The sequence below is a fragment of the Serinus canaria genome, chromosome 11, assembly GCF_022539315.1.
Source record: "Serinus canaria isolate serCan28SL12 chromosome 11, serCan2020, whole genome shotgun sequence".
In the NCBI taxonomy this organism is placed as follows: domain Eukaryota; kingdom Metazoa; phylum Chordata; class Aves; order Passeriformes; family Fringillidae; genus Serinus; species Serinus canaria.
In genome coordinates, this window is record NC_066325.1 from 18152651 (window position 1) to 18173931 (window position 21281).

Here is a 21281-nt window from a genome sequence, read left to right on the forward strand (position 1 = left end):
GTGAGAGAGACGATGGAGGTGGGAAAAACGGAGAGAGAGGGCAAAGGGAGAGGAAAAGTAGGGAAGGAAGGAAGAGACAGAAAAAAGGAGAGAGAAGGGAGGAAATGAAGCAGGGAAAAGGGAAGGAGGGAAGGAAGGAGGGAGGGAAGGAAGGAAGGAAGGAAGGAAGGAAGGAAGGAAGGAAGGAGGAAGGAAGGAAGGAAGGAAGGAAGGAAGGAAGGAAGGAAGGAAGGAAGGAAGGAAGGAAGGAAGGAAAAGAGAGAACAAAGAAAGACATGAAAGGAGTGAGGAGATAAAGAAAAAAGATGAGGAAAGAAGGAAGGAGAGAAAGAATAAAAGAAAGAGGAAGACAGAAGGAAAGTAAGAAGAAGGAAAGGAGGAGAAGCAAGAAAGAAAAGGAAAGAGGAAGAGATGTAAAGGGGAAAGGGAAAAGGAAAGGGAAAAGGAAAGGGAAAAGGAAAGGGAAAAGGAAAGGGAAAAGGAAAGGGAAAAGGAAAGGGAAAAGGAAAGGGAAAAGGAAAGGGAAGGAGAAAAAGGAAACAGGGAAAAGGCTCTGTCTGTGTGGCACCAGTCCATCCAAGACCCATTGATGCACATGAATCGCTCAGAGCTGGAGGAGAAAACCCCTGAACTTGGCAGAGTCTTGGTCGTTGTGGAGAGAAAAAAACTCAAAAAAAGACTTTGCATCTGCAGCCCTCAGAGAGGAGCATCCCAACTTATTCTGATTTTTTGGGCTGGCACAGCTGCACTAGGCTCTGACCAAGGAGCTGCAGCGCCCCAGCCAAGTGGGGTGGAATAATATAAATATAATATAATATAATATAATACAATACAATACAATATAATATAATATACCAATTCTGAAGACACTTCCCCCCTTCCCCACCACGCTTTAAAATAAACCTTCATAAATTATATTCGCCGTTTCACTGATGCCATGACCCCTCCATCCCCCTCAGAACATCGGGATTCTCAAGCTCCTTTTTTTGGGGTGGTTTTAGTATAATGTGCTAATTTTATAAATAATAAATTGTGCAGATAAATAATTTATTATCCAATTAAAGGCGAGCAAGAAGTGAACTTGCGGGAACGCACCTAGAGGCTGGATATGGTTTTATTCACCACCGGCCAGTTCTAAATGGAAAAGTAATTAATGTGAGGGGTAATTTTAGGAAAAGCGGGGTGGGATTTTACCCCCAGCTATAAGACGTGATGGAAGGCCCGTGATATTTGTATAATGCGGGCGGAAATCTCCCATTCGTGGGCCAGCACAGCCTTTTTTGTGTTTAATCCCAGGAATAAATCGGGCCCTCAGCGACCTCCCCTCACGCCGCTTCCCCAACTCTGCCTTGAGGCCTTTTGAGCCCTCAGCGCCGCCGTAGCCGCCGCGCGCGAGCAGGAGGAGCGTGGCCAATGCGGAGGCTCCGCCCCTCGGTGCCGACATCAGGCGGATTAGCGGCAGTGACGTCACAATTCTGAGGGGAGGGCGTGGTGGTGACGTTAAAGCTGATGAGTACTGAGGGGGCGGGGCTTACGTGACGTCACGGCGCGGCGGCGAGAGCGGCCACGCGTTCGGGGATGGCGGTGACGTCACGGCGGGCGGGTGCGGGATGGCGGTGACGTCACGGCGATGGCGGCGCCGGGCCTGGCGCTGCCCTCAGCGGCCCGCTCCAAGTGGGACATCCGGGAGGAGGTGTGGGAGCACCTGGAGGCCTCGGGCCTGGCCGAGTTCCCGCGGCCCGTGCGCGGCCGCATCCCCAACTTCAAGGTACCGGGGCGCCCCCTCCTGCTGCTCCTTCCCTGCCCTGCTCTGCCGGGAGCGGCCCTCAGTGCCCCCCAGTGCCCTCCCAGTTCCCCCCCAGTGCCCCTCAGTGCCCCCCAGTACCTTCCCAGTGCCCTCCCAGTTCCCCCCCAGTGCCCCCCCAGTGCCCCTCAGTGCCCCCCAGTTCCCTCCCAGTTCCCTCCCAGTGCCCCCCAGTGCCCTCCCAGTTCCCCTCAGTGCCCCCCAGTTCCCTCCCAGTTCCTCCCAGTGCCCCCCAGTGCCCTCCCAGTTCCCCCCCGTGCCCCCCTAGTTGCTTCCAGTACCCCCAGTGCCCCCGTGTCCCTCAGTGCCCCCCGGTTCCCCCCCAGTTCCCCAGGCAGCGCCTGACAGCCCTGGAAGGAAAGCAAACATAACCACCTTGTCATTAATATAATATAATATAATATAATATAATATAATATAATATAATATAATATAATATAATATAATATAATAATCACCAACTCTGAAGACATTTCCCCCATTCCCCAGCATGCTTCAAAACAAACCTTCATAGATTTTATTTGTCAATTCCCAAGACACAGAACAGTTTGGATATTAGGAAAAAATTTCTCACTGAAAGAATAATAAAGCACTGGAATTGTCTTCCCAGGGAGGTGGTGGAATCACCATCTCTGGATGTATTTAAAACAAGACTGGCCATGGCACTTGGTGCTATGGTCTAGGTGAGGTGTTAGGGCACAGGTTGGACTTGATGATCTTAGAGGTCTCTTCCAACCTCATGATCCTGTGATTCTGTTTGAATTGGAAGGGAATTTAAAGTTCCCTCAGCAGGAACACCTTCACTATCCCCCTTCCATCCCTGTCCAAGCTGGCATTGAACATTTCACAGAAAATTAACAGCCCCTCAATTCAAAATCTGCAGAAATCAGCCTGTCCAGAGGGTGCAAGGTTGTGCATTGCCCATTTTTGCTGTGAGTTGATATTTTATGCAAACAGGGCTCCTCCCACGCTGCCACCAGGCTCCTGAGCTTGCAGGAGTTCCGAGCTGCCCGTGCAGTAAAAATAAACCCCGATGCCCCCCAGAGGAACGCCCGCTTCCTAACGCTGGAAGTAAGTGAGAACACAGAGTAAGTGAGAATCCTCTGCTCTTGGCTCCTTCCCTGTGCCAGGGCTCCCTGCAGGCCTGCTGCTCTCTCAGGGAGCTGGATGTGTTCAGCAGAGCTCGGGAGGTGAAGGTGGATCCTGACAAACCTCTGGAAGGTGCCCGGCTGGCAGCTCTGCAGGTAAAGGCACCTGGGCAGCCCTGAGGAGGGGCTGGGAGGGGACAGCAGAGCCTGGCAGCACCTCTGTGGGAATGTGTCCCCTGAGTGAACAAATGATTTTTTGTCATTGACCCAAATGTCTCCTTAAAAAGCCCACAACTTTCTCTCCTGTTAGGCAAAAAGACTTCACCTCAAACCTCAGGATGCCCAACTGGACAGAAGCCAAAAGGTCCCACCTGAGCAATTCACTAGAAAAAGAAGAGAACAAAGGAAATCATCCCCTTTGTGGGGTGTTTTTACCAGGAGCAAGAAGCTCTTGCCCCTGACTCTATGAAGAGCTTTGTTTATTTTTTTAATTAAAACTTTTCTGTTTCCAGCACTGCCTCAGAAGCCTCCTGCTGACTTTGTGCCATTGAGGTAGCTGAGCTGTCTCAGGTGTGATGGGTTCTCTGAGAGCTCTCAAGACCTGGCTGGAGGAGAAAATACAGCACACCTCAGCAACACCTGGCACTGCATCTTCAAGGGGTTTTTGTGCAGCTCATTTGTGGAGCTCAAATCAATAACTGTCATGGAATGGTTCAGGCTGGAAAGGATTTGAAGAATAATTCAGTTCCAACTTCCTGCCATGGCAAGGGACACCTTCCACCATCCCAGGTGGCTCCAAGCTCTGTCCAAACTGGCTTTGGACATTCCAGGGATCCAGAAGCAGCCACAGCTTCTCTGGGCACCTTTTCTCCCCACCCTCACAGGGAGGAATTTCTCCATAATATCCCATGTAACCCTGCTCTTTGTCAGTTTGAAACTATTAAGAGACATAGCTGTAAAGGAGGAATTGTCTTTAAAGATATGTCCTGAAATATCTTCAAATGTCTGTCTTACCTTTTATTTCTTCAATAAACCTTTTGATGGAATTTTTGTGTTGGAGGAAATAAATCTTACAAGCACTGCACAATCTACAACATTAAAAATTTAAATATTTTGCCGTGTAGTTTTTACTGTATGACAATAAAAATATTTCTTTAGTGTGAAATGAACCTTCTCACGTGGTTCCTCAGGCAAGGAAGACTTTGCTGGTTCCCACACCACGTCTGAGGAATGGGCTGTTCAACAGGATTGTTCCCCCTCCAGGTGCAACCAAGGAGATGCTGAGGAGATGTGCCACATCTCAGGTGGGACTGAGGGGTCAGGGAGGGCTGAATTAACCTTGGAACAGTGTGGGTTTACGATAGACCAGCTGGAAGTGGGAAAAACTGAAATATTTCCCTGTTAGGATGTTATTCCTGGCTTTGTGTACATTGATAATATTGAAATCAGGAGAAAACTCAGTTTTCGCAGGACAGTATTGATATTTCTCAGTGGTTTTTTGGAAAATCATGACTTGAGGTGAGTTAGATCTTTCTTCATGCTCCTCCATTCTGCAGTTTTGAGCTGCTGAACCCTCTGGGGAGTATTTTAGTGCTCTTGGGTGTTACCAGGTAGGAGAGTTACCATCTTCAGCCAAGGAGATGCTGAGGAGATGTGCCACGTCTCAGGTGGGAATCAGGGATCAGGGAGGGCTCAGTTAACCTTGGAACAGCGTGGGCTTAGGATGGACCAGCTGGAAGTGGGAAAAACTGAAATATCTCCCTGTTAGGATGTTATTCCTGGCTTGGTGTACATTGATAATACTGAAATCAGGAGAAAATTCAGTCTCAGCAGGGTTGAAATGGATTTGAATTGGTATTTCTCAGTGTCTTTTGGAAAATCATGACTTGGGCTGAGTTAGATCTTTCTTCATGCTCCTCCATTCTGCAGTTTTGAGCTGCTGAACCCTCTGGGGAATAGTTTAGCGCTCTTAGGTGTTACTAGGTAGGAAAGTTGAGTATTTTTATAAATACAACCCCCAGAGAGCCGGGAATTGTGGCGTTTGCACGAGCGGGCCCGGCCACGTGGGGAGGTCAGGCTCTGCAGCGCGGTCTCTTGCTGCCCTCTCGCGTTCCGATCTCAGCGCACAGCCCCGGGCTGTGGCCAGAGAGCCCTGCGGGTTTTATATCCATCTGCATTTGCCATGAAAACCCAACATGCAGAGGTTACTACAGGGATTTATTTCCGCCTTTATCTCCTGCTAAAGGCAGTAAAGTTCTGCAGCAACCCCATAAACAGCCGAGGTTGTAAAGGCTGGTAATTAGTAGTGACTTTCTTTGTTGGAAGTTCTATTGCAGTCATTAACTAATTAAGCTGTTCAGGGCTGAAGAGCACTTTTGCAAGAGACCTTTCTCTTGGCCTGCTGTCTGATCTGGGCTCTTACCACCATGTGTCTGGTTTTTCCCCCAGCCCACTAATGAAAAAATGCTGTTGGCAGTTTGTATTTACAAAGCACTGTGCAAACAATCCTTACCACACTGCTGGGAAGTGCCTGATGGGCATTAGTGCTGATAGCCAGCCACAAATTACTGAATTCTTGGGGTTTTGGGGTTTCTGCTCTGCACAGAAAATGTGTGGCCCTTTCTTGTGTTTTTAATATTGTTAATTTATAATTAGCAGCAAGTTGAGTTGGTGTGATGAGCGTTTGCAGTGTGCTGTACACAAATATTGGGAGTGATTGAATCACAAGATGGATTTTTAATAGTTCTAAACCTCTGATATTTAAAAACCCAAGTAAACATAATTTTTAATTTCTGTTATCTGAACAGAATTTTCGTTAAGATGAGAACAGATTGAAGAGGAGTGGGTGGGGTTGAACAAGGAAAGAGGGAAGGAAAAAATAATTGTATCACTTTGTGTAACTTCAGATTTCTTTGTGCTGTAGCTGTCTGTGTCTAAATTAACGTTGAGAATTAATTGAAGCATTTGTAGTGCTCTGTATTCCTTAAGCTTTTAGGAGAGTAGGGAAGTGTCAATAGGAAGTGTCACTTGCCCTCATTTTTAGGAACAGATTTCCAAAGAAGTGTTTCAAAATATCAGGTTTTGATCCTAAATTCAAAATCTTGCTTCTAAAAGTGCCCACCTCCCTCAGCTCTCCTTGCAGTGTGCCAAAATTCTTGTCACTGTAGTAGGGAATCTATTCTAGGATTCCCTGGGGGATAACTTCCCAGACATGTACAGCTTGGCTAAACATGGAAGAGACACTTGGAAACGTGGGGAGTTACTGGGATTTATCAAAATATCCCGGATTTCTGCCTCAGTTCTTGGAAGATTGTGCCCTCAAATGCTTTTTTTCCCTGCAGGGTGTAAGAGACTTCAGCGTGCCTGTGGGGCTGGATAGCAAAGCACAAGTGGACTTGGTTGTTGTGGGGTCAGTGGCTGTCTCTGAAAAAGGTAAGGAAACACTTCCAGCAGAAAGGTCCCAAGTGCCAGCCCGGTGGCAGAGCCAGATTTCTCCTTGGAGCTGAGTTATGGTCTTGGCTTCTGCCCCTGTGTGTGGCCAATCCCTGCTGGCAGTCCAGCAGGAAGCAGGGGTGCCCAGGATGCAGTGGGCACACAGCAGTGGCCTCAGAGGTGTTCAGGAAAGCTCTTGAGGAGAGCAGTTCTTTGTGTTCTGAAGGAATCCGAGCAGGCTCCCTGTCAGAGATCTGCTCTGCTCACACAGGCTGTGTGAAAGGACTTGTGTTAGACCTGCTGATTCAGGACCTATTTGGGGATCAGATTTTGCATTTTCTAGTATTTTGGAAACCTGCTGGTGCTGAAAAATTTTCCACTGACTTTATCCCTTGCCTAAAATAACACAGTTTTTATGTGTGACCCAGACTCCTCTTTACCCACATGAACCTGTGCTGGACATGAATAGAAGGTTCTAAATACAATTGCTAAATAAACTGCTGGGTTAAACTGCACTGAATTTGTTTATTCTGAATGGGAAGCTTCTGGGATCTTTTAGGAGTCATTAAAACTGGTTTTTTATTTCATTTCAGTGCTGATTTCAAGGAAAGCTGCACTCTGTGAGAGATGCTGATCTGATTTTTTCCAGAGTTACAGCCTGCAGACTGCTGGGTTAATTACACCATTTTAACAACAACTTTCCACTCTGCTCTTAGTTTTCTTTTTTCCCCACTTTTCTGTACTTCAGGCTGGAGAATTGGCAAAGGGGAAGGTTATGCAGACATGGAGTATGCAATGATGGTGTCCATGGGGGCAGTGCAGGAGGACACACCTGTGGTTACCATCGTGCACGACTGCCAGGTGAGCTGAGATGTTCAAACATCCCCTCTGCTGCTGGCAGGGAGCTCTGGGACACTTCCTGCTCTGTCTGGAGAGGAGACATGGAATGAAGCTGGTTTGGCATCTTCATTCCCATTGTCTTTGATGGATTTTCATGTGACAAGGCATCAGGAATGGGGCACAGCTTTAGGGAGTTTGTTTTTAGCTACTTAACCAAACCTCTGCCTTGTAGGTGCTTGACATAGCAGAGGAGCTGCTGGGTGATCATGATTTAACTGTGGATTACATCCTCACTCCTACAAGGACCATCCAGACCAACTGCAAACGACCAAAACCTCAGGGAATAATGTGGCACAAGGCAAGTTCAGTCTTAATCCAGTTAAATCTTAAACCTTTGCTGCTGGTGGTTTGCTGGTACCAATAACCTGCTGATAAACCCCCCCATTTTTATATAGAAACAATTTTTAAAATTAGAACTATTTGGTAAAAGAGCAGATGTGTTTGTCAGGTGAAACAAAGCAGCAGCATCTGTGTGCAGTGGGGTTTAAGGGGTAGTGGTGAGGAGGAGAGATAGTTCCCTGCATCTCAGGTTGTTCCATCCGTGGATTATCAGGAGGTGCTGCCCCATCCTGGCAGTGTCCCAGGCCAGGCTGGATGGGCTTGGAGCAATCTGGGGTGGTGGGAGGTGTCCCAGGGGGTGGAACTGGTGGGTAGAAGTCTGTGCTGCTCTGGTTGTGAAGGGAGAACACAACCTGCTGTGGCACATTCCTGTTTCTGCAGTGGATTCACTTTCCAGGGATAAATCTGTGGCTGGAGCTCGTTTTCAGGTGGAAGAACAGGGACTTCAAACATGAATCTTTATTTATTGGTGGTTCTGTTATGGATTGGCCTTTTCCCTCTTCCCAGTGTCAGAAACTTCCTCAGCTTCCCAAATAGTTTCAGGAAGGCCTTGAGTGAATTGTTTTACTGGAGGTTCCTGCTGGGAAAACTTTGTCATTGGATTTTCATTTCTGAAATCATCCAGTCAGGGAGCAGACCCAGTCCTGCATGAGTGAGTACAGCAGGAATGCTGAAATGAGGAATTGTGCACCCACATCTTGCACAAACTGAGCAATTTTAAGGGAATACTCCCAGGGAAACCTGAAGTTGTTTGTTAAAATTTGCCAACCAGCTGAAAGAGTTAAATTTCTTTAGGTAATGTATCTACAACAAACAAATTCTAGCCAGGACTATTTTTATTCCAGAAGTGGGAGAGCATTTTACCCTGCCTGTGGTTGAGGATTTGAGGTTATAAATAAATAAATAACAGCTCTGTCTGTCCTAGTGCATTTTTTCCATTGAATTATTTTTGAATTGTAATTTCTTTTTTGGATATTATTGAATGTAATTGTGTTGAAGGCCTACCCCTTGTGCTCCATCCATCTTGCCAACATATTTTTGATCAGTTTGTCTGCCTTGGTGTCAGACTTCTCAGTAAGTGGCCTTGCTGACACTTTTTTATTTCTTTTTTAATGCCTTCAGTAGAAACTGAGTTTTCTGCAGCTTTCACTGAGAATGGAGCACAGATTGACCCTTTATTTGAATATTTGAGTGTTGATTTAACACCTTTTGTTTGGAACTCTATGGATTAAATAGAAATATTAGAGAAGACCAGGGATAATCACTTTTCTGTCTTTTTGGGGCCAGAACAAAGTGTGGTGTCTGTATGAAGCAGGAATTACCATTATTGCCCAGGGAAATGAGTGACATTTATTTCGTGTGTGCCTGTGGTGGTACCTGGGTGTGCAGCTCTTGCACAGAGGGGTTTGGAGGTGGGAGGTCTGGTTAATCACAGGGTGTGACAAAGGCAGCATTTGATAGGGGCTATTTCAGTGTTTGTCCTTGGGATTTGCCTGGCTACTTCTCCATCATTTTCTCTCCATCCTTTTCTCCTCCAAATCCTGGCTTTGCTGGTGCATTCCTGTTCCTCAGAGCAAAACTAAATGAACCAAGAGGCAGTGAGTAAATAAATCATCCAATTCTAAACATGGGCTCTTGTCAGCACACAGTAGCTTAACTTCTTTGTGAAGACCTGTGAAGTGGAAAATACATTGTAAAAAAATGCTGATCCTTGGGGAGCAGGGCTGGATCAGGCCAGGACAGTGTTTAGGAGTTGGAAATCCAGGTGTTTGCAAATCAGGGATTACAGCTAAGGGCTCTTGGAAGGATGTGCTGCCAGTAAAGCACACTCAGCTCCAGAGAGAAGGAGGTGCTCACCCAGCAAACAAATCCATGGCTGCATTTCCATGCTGAAGGAGCTGCTGCGTTTTCCTGGAGTGCTCTTGGGTGTCCTGAGCTGTTTAAAGGCTTCCAAGGAAGTGGAAGAGCCACATCATCATCAATACCAAAGAATCATTATCAGGCACTCCAGGAACACTTCAAAATCCCCAGTGCTGGGGGGTGTTTGTGGAACTTTTGTGCCTCTTAGGTCAGAGGTTTGGGACATCAATTTGAGTTACTGGAGGGCAGCAAGAGCTGCTGAGAGCTGAGCACTCTGGAAAACTTTATTTGGATGCCAGTGGAGAATTATTTGGCTTCATCTGTCTTGAGAATCCAACCCATTGTTTCTGGGAACTCTAAATTCATGAAGCTACTTGCTTTCTCATTTAATATTTTCTGTGGGTAACTGTGATCTTTATCTGGGACACTGGATATTATATTTGTCCCAATTATCAAGTTATTTGTGCTGTGCTTATTTTAAATTGAAACTGTACAGACAAATTAAAATATTTGGGTTCATGAAGAGGGAAAGGAGAGTAGCTGGTGGAAAAATCACTGTATTTTAGCAAGAATTTCCTTCTGGCTTTGAAGTCATTCTTTTGCTGAGAATTTTCTAGCAGTAGGAAAAGAATTTTCCTGAAATGAGATGAACTGAACTGGGGGGGAATCCCAGTGGCAGAGATGGAAACCCTCTGACAACAAACAGCTTTGGGTGTGTGATAGAAGATCAGGAAAGGAAAGCTCAAAAAATGCACCCATCCAAGCTGGCAAATCCTTCAGCAGAAGGAAATTGCAGTCAGTGTAGGCAGGGCTTTGTTTTGGTGTGGTTTTTGGGATGGTGGGGGCAGGGAATGCTTCCACACCTGGTCACACATCTCAGCACCTTTGCAAAGCTGAGCCTGGCTGCAGAGTGCCCAGAATGTCCTGATGGATTCCCAGTGTGGGCTGCAGAGTTCTCCTGAGGGACAGCAGCAGGCTGCCAGCTCCCAGCAATGTGCCCTTGGATTGTGTGCACATATTTGGACATTTTGTACAAATGAATGATAAAATGTTCAACTGTGCTGGCCTTGCTGTCCTGGCCTTGTGTGTGCCACAAATCCCTGTTTGCTCAGAGCTCCTGGAAATGAGGACACAGCATGGAAAGAGGACACAGCACAAAATGTTGGGTCTGTGCTGGAGATTTTGAACAATCTGGGGTCAGAGCCCTCTGAGGATGAACCTTACAAACACTTTTGCCCACCTGTTTGGAAGGGCTGGTGGATCTGCAGCTCTGGAGGTGTTTGGTGCTGTTTGCAGCCTGCCAGGGCAGCTGCATCAGTCTCCATCTTCAAACCATGGAAGGAACTGGGTTGGAAGGGATTTGAAAGAGAATCTTATTCCACGCCCCTGCACACCTTCCCAACTGTCCCAGGGTGCTTCCCAGCCAGGCCTTGGACACTTCCAAATGTCCCCAAGGGATGTGGCAGCCACAGCTGCTCTGGGCACCTGTGCCAGGGCCTCCCCACCCTCACAGGGAAGAATTTCTTCTCTATATCTAAACTAAACTTTCCCCTTTTCCATTTTGAGGCCATTCCCCTTGTGCTGTCCCTGGTGAACAGTCCCTCTCCAGCTTCCTTGGAGCCCATTCAGTTCCTGGAAGGTGCTGGAATGTCTCCAGGCTGAGCAACTCCAGCTTTCTCAGCCTGTCCCCACAGGGGAGGTGTCCCAGTCCTCCTACCAGCTTTGTGGCCTCCTCTGGACTCAGTCCAACATTCCATGTTTTTCTGCTGCTGGGGACACCAGAGCTGAGCACGGGATTCCAGGTGTGGGCTCACAAGATCCAGGTGTTCCTGTGTAAGTGAGATGAGGAGCAGAATGAAATAGCAGGATAAGGACAGCATCGCATCGCATCCCATCGCATCCCATCGCATCCCATCGCATCCCATCGCATCGCATCCATCGCATCCCATCGCATCCCATCCCATCCCATCGCATCCCATCGCATCCCATCGCATCCCATCGCATCCCATCGCATCCCATCGCATCCCATCGCATCCCATCGCATCCCATCCCATCGCATCCCATCCCATCGCATCCCATCCCATCGCATCCCATCCCATCCCATCCCATCCCATCCCATCCCATCCCATCCCATCCCATCCCATCCCATCCCATCCCATCCCATCCCATCCCATCCCATCCCATCCCATCCCATCCCATCCCATCCCATCCCATCCCAGTGCCTCTCTCCAGGCCTGCAGTGCTTCCAGGCAGATCCCAGTGCTGTTTGCCCTGGGCTGCCTCAGGGTTTCTCACTCTGACACGAACACATCCTTCATTCTCCACAGCAGAATACTGGAAGTGGCTCTGATCAGAGCTGTGGGAGCAGAGGGTGAGGAGAGCCCTGGGATGCTGCAGGATCCATCTGCCACCACGTTTTGGGATCAAACCAGGTGTCATAGCCATGGATGCTGTGGGTTAAGTGCTGGCAGATTCGTGTTGCCTCTCAGCATCCAGGACTTTTTTCCTCAGGTTTCTGTCTGTCAGAAAGGGGCCACATTTCCCTCCTCAGCTCCTTTCCCAGTAATTGTGTGCCAGAAGAATTTATCCAGCCTGCTGTCCTCTTTCCCCAAGGCTCTCCCAGCCGTGGCAGGGATTATTAAATGATTAATTGCCTTTGGTGCAGTTATTTTTAACCCAAATAATTTCAGAGTTGATGGCACAGACCCACGAGCATTTCTGTTGGCCAACCCCAGAGGGCTGAAGCGTGGAATTGGTGCTCAGGAGATGACAGGGAAATTCTTCAGCTTTGGTTTCACTAGCAAAGCTAAATCCCAACACTCAATCCAAAGGTTCAAAACATCAGTAAATGCTTTGGCCTTGGCTTTGAAGGGATGGGGGAAGCTTCCAGTGCTGGCTTTGCCCACGTTCACATAGATGGATCAACCAGACTTGGGCTGGAATGTCCCTAAATTCTGGTGCAGCCTAAAGCAGTAGGGACAGGAATAGGGATAAGCAAGGCTAGGGAGGCCTGAGCAGCCAGCCCAGCACCCAGAAGTGTGCAGCTTGTTGAAAGAGAGGAGCAATATCTTTGGCCTGTCTCCACATGGAAATAAATCCTTGCAATCCTCCCCAGCTCACAGGACAAAAGGAACTTTTTGCATGATTGTAATTAGCAACACATTGTGCTATCACAGGGTTCTTTTGTTTGCTCTTTTGCAACAGAGCAGAACAAGCTTTTTCCTCTCCCCTGCCACCCACTGCCCCCTTTGCCCTTTTAGTTCTCACCCCCAAAAACCCCAAACCCCAATGGATTTGTTTGTTGAATTGAAACCCCAAATGGAGTTTCTGCCTTTCAGTGGCATTAAAGTGAGAGAAAACAGAGGAGTGTTTAGAAGGTTTGGCCCAGCTGAAATGTTCTCCTAGAACCCAGAGGAAAAAACCCTTCAGGTAAATCCTCTGTGCCTCTCGTGATAGGAGGGTATCAGAACTTGTCTAATATTTTTTACAAATCTTTGCTAATACAAAAAATTGAAAGTCTTAAATCAGCTGCCTTTATTGCTTTGGTGAAGGTCTGTTGCTGTTGTGTCTGCACAGGGCTGGATTTTGAGGGAATGACAGAATCACTTCATGGTGGTGTTTGACCAGAACTTTAATGAAAATAGTTCATAGTCCTTACAAAAATCCCAGAATCGATGATTTTGGAGTTTTTTTCCAATCTCAGTAAGTCCAACTGTGACTGATCCGAGACCAGACAGCTGAGTCCCATGTCCTGTCTTTCCATAAACACCTCCAGGGATGAGAACTCCACCATGGGCAGTAATTCCAATGTCTAATCCCCCTTTCTGTGCAGAAATTCCTCCTGAAACAAAAATGCTGTTGTCACTGCCTCTTTTGAGGCTGCCAGGAGTCTGAAACAGTAGCTCCAAGAGCTGCAGGCTGATGCCAAAATCTCCTTAGTGAGAGGAGATGTCTGGTGGTAGTCCCTTGGAGATTGTTCCCTGGATTATCTGCCCTTGGATTGTCCTTGCAAGCCTGGGAATTCCAGGGTTTATTCTCTGATTGCCCCAATCTCCAAAGCCCTGAGGGTTTGCCCTTGGTAGCATTTCCCTTTCTAACCAAACACCCAACCCGTGCCTTGGCAACTGAGTTTAGTTTCAGGATGAAAGGAGCTGTTCTGGGGCTGTGCTTTGGGGCCAGGAGTGATTGGGTTGCATGAGAACAGAAAAAATGTTTTTCCTGTTTGGTTTAATTAGCATAGAGCTTACATTTCACATGGAAATTTGACAGAGGACAACAAACCTTCCTAATTGTTGGCCAGTACAAGCAAAGTGAGATCCTTCAGCCCTCGGTTTGATGTTGTATCACTCAGGGAAGGGGAGCTTGCTGTCAAACACAGCGCTTGGAATTCTTGGCTGAGAAAAACAAATCAGCCCCTGAGTAAAAACTCTGTAAAATGTGGAAATGCTCTGCACCTTTCTGAGTGGGGAGGCTCCTGGAGCAAGTCCTTGCTGTTTGATGTTGTGTTAGCAGAACTAGCACAGGCTTTATGGTTTTATTTAGTTCCAGCCTGAAATAAAACCTGCCTGTTTGCTCTTCAGAAGATGAAGAGAACTCTGTTGAGTGACTTGCCTGTCACCTCATCCTGACATTGCCCCCACCCTGCCTTGGCTTTTCCTTGAGTCACTTCAGAGCTGGGCTCCTGTCCCCGGGGAGCTGAGCTTGATGCTGTGCAGATGCAGGCTGGCTGTGACTGTAACTGTAGGAGCAGGAATTCAGAGGCTCTGGGCTGGGTGAGGTCTGAGCTGGGAGCTCTGCCTGGGATGTGCTGCTGCTGCTCCAGCCCAGCCTGCTCAGGGTGGTGGCCCTCTCACATCCTGGGCTACTAGCCTGGGTCTCTGCTGCTCAGGCATTGCTTCCCCAGGCTCTGTTTTGCTCCCTACATTTCAGCATTGGATCTGGTGTTGATGGATGTTGGACTTGTCCAGCAGCCAAGCAGGAATTCCTCCTCCTTCCAAGCTCAGTGTGCAAGCCAAGAGCTCGACCACATTAGCTGGGGAACCACTGCATTTCCTGCCAGTGTCTGAGTGCAGCCTGGGGCATCTCATGCCTCACATGGATGGGGTTCAGCTGTTGAGAGGAAGAGCCCTTCCAGAAAAGCTCTTTGGGTCAGGGCATGGATGGATGGATGGCATGAATAAGGGGCTCACAGCGTGAAGTGTCCGAGCACTTCTGTTCCCTGCTCCAGCCCAGCACTTCCCTGTGGGGTCTGAGGAGCTGAGGGTGGCACAGAGGGGATGTGCCCCGAGCAGGGGACGTGCCTCCAGCTGGGCCCACATCCACAGGAACCCTGCTCCAAGGCACGCTCCTGCTGCAGCTTCCACCATTGTGTGACCCAGCCCACGGGATATCCTGTGCTGGGGGAAGAGAGCACCAGGAGCTCTGCAGAATGGAAGTGTCTGGTGGGTTGGGATGGATTCTGCCAGGGCAGGGATTGTGTAGGATTCTGTCAGGGCAGGGATTGTGTAGGATTCTCTCAGGACAGGGATTGTGTAGGATCCTGCCAGGACAAGGATTGTGTAGGATCCTGCCAGGACAAGGATTGTGTAGGATTCTCTCAGGACAGGGATTGTGTAGGATTCTCTCAGGGCAGGGATTGTGTAGGATTCTGTCAGGACAGGGATTGTGTAGGATTCTGTCAGGACAGGGATTGTGTAGGATTCTGTCAGGGCAGGAGCACAGGCCCTCAGTCAAAGCAAACACAGAGGGAGAGGCAGGAGAATGCAGATCTGAAAGCACTCGGATAAATAAATGTCAAATTGGAATAGTCCTGACTTTGGTTGGATTTGCCTGCTGGATCCACGTTGTGCTGCTCACTTCAGGAGTCACCAGTGTTTATTTTTGTCCTGCAGTGTGTATTTAGGGAGCTTTCCCAATCAGAGCAGCAATTAGGAACATTTGGAATGCTCTGACACTCTGCATGGCAGGAGGATAATAAGGTTCCTCTCTTTTTATGGCACAAACGAGCCCCGATGCTCATCATCTTTTTCTGGAAGGCAAAAAATCCTTTTACAATAATTATATCCATCTTCCTCCTTTTTAGGTCAGCTCTGAGATGCTGGGGAAAATCCCCATCCTAAAGACTCTTCGGTGCAGGGAGAAGCAGGCTGGCAAGGATGTCACCCTCCAAGATGAACACCCAGCCCTGGCAGACACCAAGAGAGCAGCAATTTCAGACCAGAAGGTGATGGCTGCACTTCCCCAGCCACGGGCTGCTCCAGGCTCAGCTCCAGTGCTTCTACCCCATGTGGGAAGGGATCCTGTAAATCCCAAATCAGAGGGATCTGACACAATCACCACTGTGTTCCTGGGGAATTTGCCTGGCAGCCTGAGGGTGAGCCAGCTGAAAAGTGTCCTGAGGGAGCTGCAGGTGGTTCCTGCTGCCCTGAAGTGGCAGGGAGCACAGCACAGAGCTTTCCTGGACTTCAGGGAGCAGGGGGCTGCACACAGAGCTCTGTGCTCCTTGCAAGGGCTGAGCCTTGGGGGCAATGCTCTGAGAGTGGAGCTGGCCAAGGGCCAGAGGAACCAAGGGCAAGGAGAAATCAATAGTCACAAATGAGTATGGAGCAGGAAAACTAAACAAAACAAAACAAAACAAGGTGTTTTCATTGTTTTGTGAAAAGCCAACCTGAAGTTTTAAGGTTTTTTGGAACCCTCAGGTTTAACAAAGCCAAATTTCTGCACAACCTTTCCTCACTTCTGCATGGACATGCAAAGGTTTGTCCCCACAGGTGACAGAGGAGCTATTTCTCTCTAAATAACTGCCCACAAATACCCACACTCTGGTTTTGGTGCTGTTTGGTGGTTTTGTTAAGCCTGACTTAAACCCCTGCCCCTTGATACCTGGGAGGTTAAAAGGCAGCAGCAGGAAATCTGTCCTAAGGGTAACAGTTCTGTTTACTGAAAAGTGGGCTTTGCCTGTTGGAAGTTTTCAATTTATTTCTCATAAAAATGACCAGGGAGAGAGAGATTGTCCTTCCTGTGCCTTGAAGAGTGGCTGTGGAAACACTGGCTTAGTTCTAGCTCTAGTAAGAGCTGGTAACATCAGGTGGGAAAGATGGGAACCCTTTTCTCAGCTTTTTGCTAAATCAGCCCTTGGGAAACCTTATATTTCTTATTTCAGTGGAAAGCAAATCCCAGTTTTCTTTGCTTTTCCCCAAAACTGCTTTTCTGATGGATCAGATAATTATAAAAATATAATTTTATAATTTAGCTGTATGATTTTATAATTCAGCTGCTTTTCTTGATTGTCTCTTCTAATGGGATGTGATTCCTTTTCCTCTGTGAAATAATGTTAATGTAAATAATAATATTAATATTATTGAAATGAAAAGCAGGCACACCATGGTCAGAACTTGTTGGTGCTTAGTCTGGCATGGAATTCTTTGGGAATTTGCTGGAGATTGATGCTTTGTCACCATCCCTGATGCTCTTCCACATCATCAGTGAGGAGGGTGAGGCATCACCACCCAATTTCTCCAGGTGAAAATGCTCCCAGGCACTGCCCTGGACATGAACATTCCCTTCCAGTGGAATGGCCAATAATGATTTATCTGCTATGGCTCTTACTACCTTTTTTTTCCCCTCTTGGGTTTCCTATTTCTAAAAAACAAGTTAAATTCTGGCCCAGCCATCCTTTCTGAACAGAAGCACTTTTGCCAGTGATGTTGGGCACGTAGTCAAAGAAAGCATCTAAATGGATTTTTTTTTTTTTTTTTTTAAGTAAGAGTTGGAAAGTTTTGGGTTTTTTAGCCAGGGAGTACTGTTAAGTATATTTTAAGCAGATTATTATGCCTTGAGGGTCAGCCATTTATTCAGTATTAAATATAAAGTTCTCATCATCTTTATTATGTGGCTCTGTAGGGAAGGGCTGAAGGAAAGCTTTGGAGCTGCCCCAGCCCTGAGCCCAGCACAGGAAGGACAAGGAGCTGTTGGACAGAGTCCAGAGGAGGCACCAGGATGAGCAGAGGGATGGAGCAGCTCTGCTGGGGGGAAAGGGAGAGAGAGCTGGGATTGCTCAGCCTGGAGGAAGGAAGGTTTGGGGGTGAGCCCATGACTTTCCAAATGGAAGTGACCCCTTCTCCCAGTGGAGAGGGACATTGGACAAGGGATGGAGGGACAGGACACAGGGAATGGCTTCCCACTGCCAGGCAGGGTTAGAGGGGATATCCCCTGTGAGGGTGGGCAGGCCCTGGCACAGGTGCCCAGAGCAGCTGGGGCTGCCCCTGGATCCCTGGCAGTGCCCAAGGCCAGGCTGGACAGGGCTTGGGGCACCCTGGGATGGTGGAAGGTGTCCCCTGTGTCACAGCACAGGGCTTGGAACAAAATGATCTTTCAAATCCCTTCCAACCCAAACCATTCTGTCACTCTGTGAACTTCTTGTAAGGTCAGCAGAGGATCTGGAACGAATCAGTGGTTCCATTCCATTCTTTGTGCAGCTCCAAATGATTTCCAGTATCACTGAGCCCCAGTTCAGACAAGCACAACCCTCTGGGTCTCATTGCAGGGCTTGGCATTCAGGGCTGAGAGCCAGGGTTGTGTTACTACCCAAACACACTCCCTGCATCATCAGCTTCCAAAGCAGAGGAAAGAAAAGCAAAAAAATAATTCTCCATCCCTGCCTGCTCTTTCCAAATGATGGCAAATTGAGTAATGAGATCATTTGCTGTTCCTTTTCACTCTGGGATATTTCTTGTTCTGCTGAAGATATCCAGGTGACCTTAGCAGTTAAAAACCAGCAACTCTGCCAACGAAAACTTCCAGCATCTCAAACTTCCCCTGTTGCATTTCAGGTGGAACCACCCTTTTCTGGTCACATTTGTGGGAATCACATCCTCTGCCTTCTTTCCTTTCTTCCCATCTTGAGTTTCAGTGCAGCTCTGTTTGTGTGTTCTGTAAATGTGGTGGCTTTGCTTGCTTTCCTGTCAGCCCAGCCTGCAGCCAGGGCCCAGTTTTGTTTGGACAAACATCTGGATGTTTTTCTGTTTGCAGCTGTGGCTCTGGGTGAAGCCCACAGGTGAGCAGTGTCCAAAACCTTGGCTCTTTCCAGCCTGTCACTTTTTTCTGTCCCGTGTTTCAAGGGCACATTTCACTGTATTTACCCAATATCCTGTTGCTTTCCCAACTGAGAGTGAAACTCCAAACCATGCTATGAGGAGATGCTGACTAGGGCTGTGCAACAGGTTGGAAATCAGGAGGAATTTCTTCATGGAAAGGATGGTCAGGGAGGTGGTGGAGGTGTCCAGGGAAGGGCTGGACCTGGCACTCAGTGCTCTGGGCTGGTGACAAGGTGGGGATGGGTCACAGGTTGGATTTGATGATCCTGGAGCTCTTTTTCAACTTTTATGATTCTATGGACTGTAGTTAGGAAGAAAGATAATAACTGTAAGCTTAAGTTTATTGGTATTTTGGACTGGGAAGATGCTGCAGTGATCCCAGTATTTTTGATCAGGTTAATAATAAATGTCAAGGTCTTTCAGTCAGTAAATCCTCCTTTGAAATCAGGATGGGGCTCTTGGTGCTGCTCTTCTCCAGCTAAAAGACATTTCAGTGCCAGCTGCCAAACTGCTGTTGAATTAAAGGAAATTAATTAAACCCAAGAGTGGCCAAGGCACAGCCCTGCATGGCCTTCTGGTGTCTCCAGCTGGATGATGTGGATGTTCTCTTGTGGGCTGACCCTAAAGGAAGCAGCAGATTGTGTAGAAAAAGTGAATGGGGCAGTGTGCCTGTGTCAGAGCTATTGTTCCAGGCTCTCTGCTTGCTCAGGAAGGCATCACTTACAGCAAAGTCAGGAGGCATTTCTGTAAATCCACAGAATTGCAGTGCAAGGGATTTTCTTGAATCCTTAGGTTCTGATCTTATAAGAAATCTTGAGGAACTGAAGCCTGCTTATGTTTTACTCTGGCCCAGACCAAGATACCAACAATCAAACCATAAAATCCATGCCCTGAAATATTCTCTGCCTGAATGAACAGCCTTTAAAGAGCAGAATGCTTCACTCAAGTCACAGTTCCCCATTGTGTACCTTCTGTAGCTGTGACCTGTGCACAAAACCACAAAATGTGCCTCATCTCAGGGGCATCCTGGCCCAGTTTTCCTGCTTAAGACTCCTCAGAAAATCTTCAACAGTGGCAAAGCAGCACCAGGATGCTGCAGAAAAGTCTGAAATGCTGCTGATGGATCTCTACTCTGCTTTTAATAGGGAGTGAAGTGATCCCTAGCACAGCCTTGGGTGCAGCAGCAGCAGCAGAGCTGTGTGATGAGAAGAAACGTTCAGCAGTACAATGGGAAATGCTTTCCTGAGCCAACTTTGTTCCCAATAATTCAGGCTGAGCGCTCTCTATTCTCTGCACAGCCCGATGTCCTCGCCTGTCATGTGGTCAGGCACATTCTTTCCAGCTCCTTTCATGGCACAAACATTTGGGATGCTGCTGTTGAGCTGTTGTTGTTGCTCTCCTCTCTTTTTGAGGTTCACAGGGGGAAGGTGCTGGTCTGCAGTGAACCCCTGGGGCTGGGTTTGGGATCAGCATTGACCACCGAGGTGTTCCAGGAGGGATGTGACCTTCCCAGGACATTCTCCCTTTCTCCCTACCCTCATTTGTGGGAGAAATGCAGAGGGAAACCAGCATGGGGTGAATGGAGCCTCCACCAGCTCCACGAGGGAGAACAGGGTGACTTTGGAGGGGCTTTTTGTTGGAGGCCATCGGTGCCAGCGTGGTGTGTGGCACAGAGCAGCCAGGCAAGGCTGGAATCTGCTAACAATGAGGCTGAGGTGGCTCTGTGCCACCCCAGAACTGCACAGGCGTGAGGGTTTTCCTTCAGCCAGCCATGTCCATGCATTTCCTGGAACAGGGACAAGGCCACACAGCTTCAAGCCACCAAAGACAACAGTAAACAAGCTGGCTTGCTGGGTAGGCTCCGAGTTACAAGAGTCAGACACTGTTTGTTTCCAGGGAAGGAAAAAGGGAAGACAAAAATCTCTCACCATCAAGGCTTTTTCCTGGATCTCACATCCAGGTCCACATCCAACCCTCCAGCATCTCCCTGATCCCCTCCCAACAAGCAGCCTGGAAGGACAGAGGTTTTATCCCATTATCCCAATAAAAAAACCTCAGGAAAGGGATGGTTAAACGCTGTCTCCAAGTCATGTCTTTATTTTGTGTTTGCTTTTTTTTTATTATTTCATCATCTTCTACTGCTCCAAAGGGAGAAACAAATGGCTTTTAGGGCAATGCTTCCATTGAAAAATCCAGCACTGGGGCTGTGTTTTTTCTGCCCAGGGGTGAGGAGGGGGAGGAGAAGCGTGTGCAGGGATTTCTCTCGTTCCGGTTGCTCCGAAGGAACAGCCCCTCGCAGCACTTCTGCCTCTGGAGGAAACATCTGTGGCCATGGCCACGTTCCTGGGGCAAACCCCCCTGCTTGGGAGGCTGCTGTGTACCAAATGCTTTGATTTCCTGGTTGCCATCTCTTAAAGATTATCTGCCTCCCAGAACAGGGCAGCATTTCCCATGTTTCCATGTGTAATGTCCGTGATGGCTGCTATAAACATCATGGAACGTTTCCCTGCCCCTCCTCTGACATAGGTAGCAAGATCTCTGCTTTTCATCTTTCAAAGCCCTGCAGAAATGTTTAGGGTCGTGTATCCTGCCATTGTTCTGGGCTGGGCATCCCACTGAAGTGCCTGGGAGAAATGAGTTCAGGATATGGATCTATCTCTGGTCCATCTCTGCTGCGGCCCCAGGAACATCCACATCTTGCAGATGGGAAGGCAGAGATGGCTCCTGATAGACTGGAGGCAACTGGTCATTCCCACCCCTTTG

General features: G+C 48.0%; 1 protein-coding gene across 2 annotated transcripts; it reads left to right on the forward strand.

Annotated features, from left to right (window-relative positions):
- The first annotated feature begins 1548 nt into the window (after window positions 1–1548).
- On the forward strand, window positions 1549–20597 carry MTHFSD (methenyltetrahydrofolate synthetase domain containing). Of its 2 annotated transcripts, none has more exons than XM_050978981.1 (7): window positions 1549–1768; window positions 2762–2875; window positions 4083–4196; window positions 6234–6324; window positions 7073–7185; window positions 7397–7522; window positions 15506–20597. In XM_050978981.1, the coding sequence occupies exons 1-7, from the start codon at window positions 1631–1633 to the stop codon at window positions 16019–16021; spliced, it is 1212 nt and encodes a 403-aa protein (XP_050834938.1). In that variant the 5' UTR covers window positions 1549–1630; the 3' UTR covers window positions 16022–20597. The 2 variants fall into 2 exon arrangements, with proteins under 2 accessions (XP_050834938.1, XP_050834937.1); XM_050978980.1 differs by lacking the exon at window positions 2762–2875 and adding an exon at window positions 2935–3048.
- The last annotated feature ends 684 nt before the right edge of the window (window positions 20598–21281 follow it).

What these genes read in the sequence shown, in the direction of transcription:
- MTHFSD (XM_050978981.1), top strand. Translation starts at nt 1,631, where the DNA reads ATGGCGGCGCCGGGCCTGGCGCTGCCCTCAGCGGCCCGCTCCAAGTGG. An exon ending in AGTGGCTGTCTCTGAAAAAG is followed by an intron (nt 6,325 to 7,072) that starts GTAAGGAAACAC and finishes TCTGTACTTCAG; the next exon opens with GCTGGAGAATTGGCAAAGGG. An exon ending in AGGGAATAATGTGGCACAAG is followed by an intron (nt 7,523 to 15,505) that starts GCAAGTTCAGTC and finishes CCTCCTTTTTAG; the next exon opens with GTCAGCTCTGAGATGCTGGG.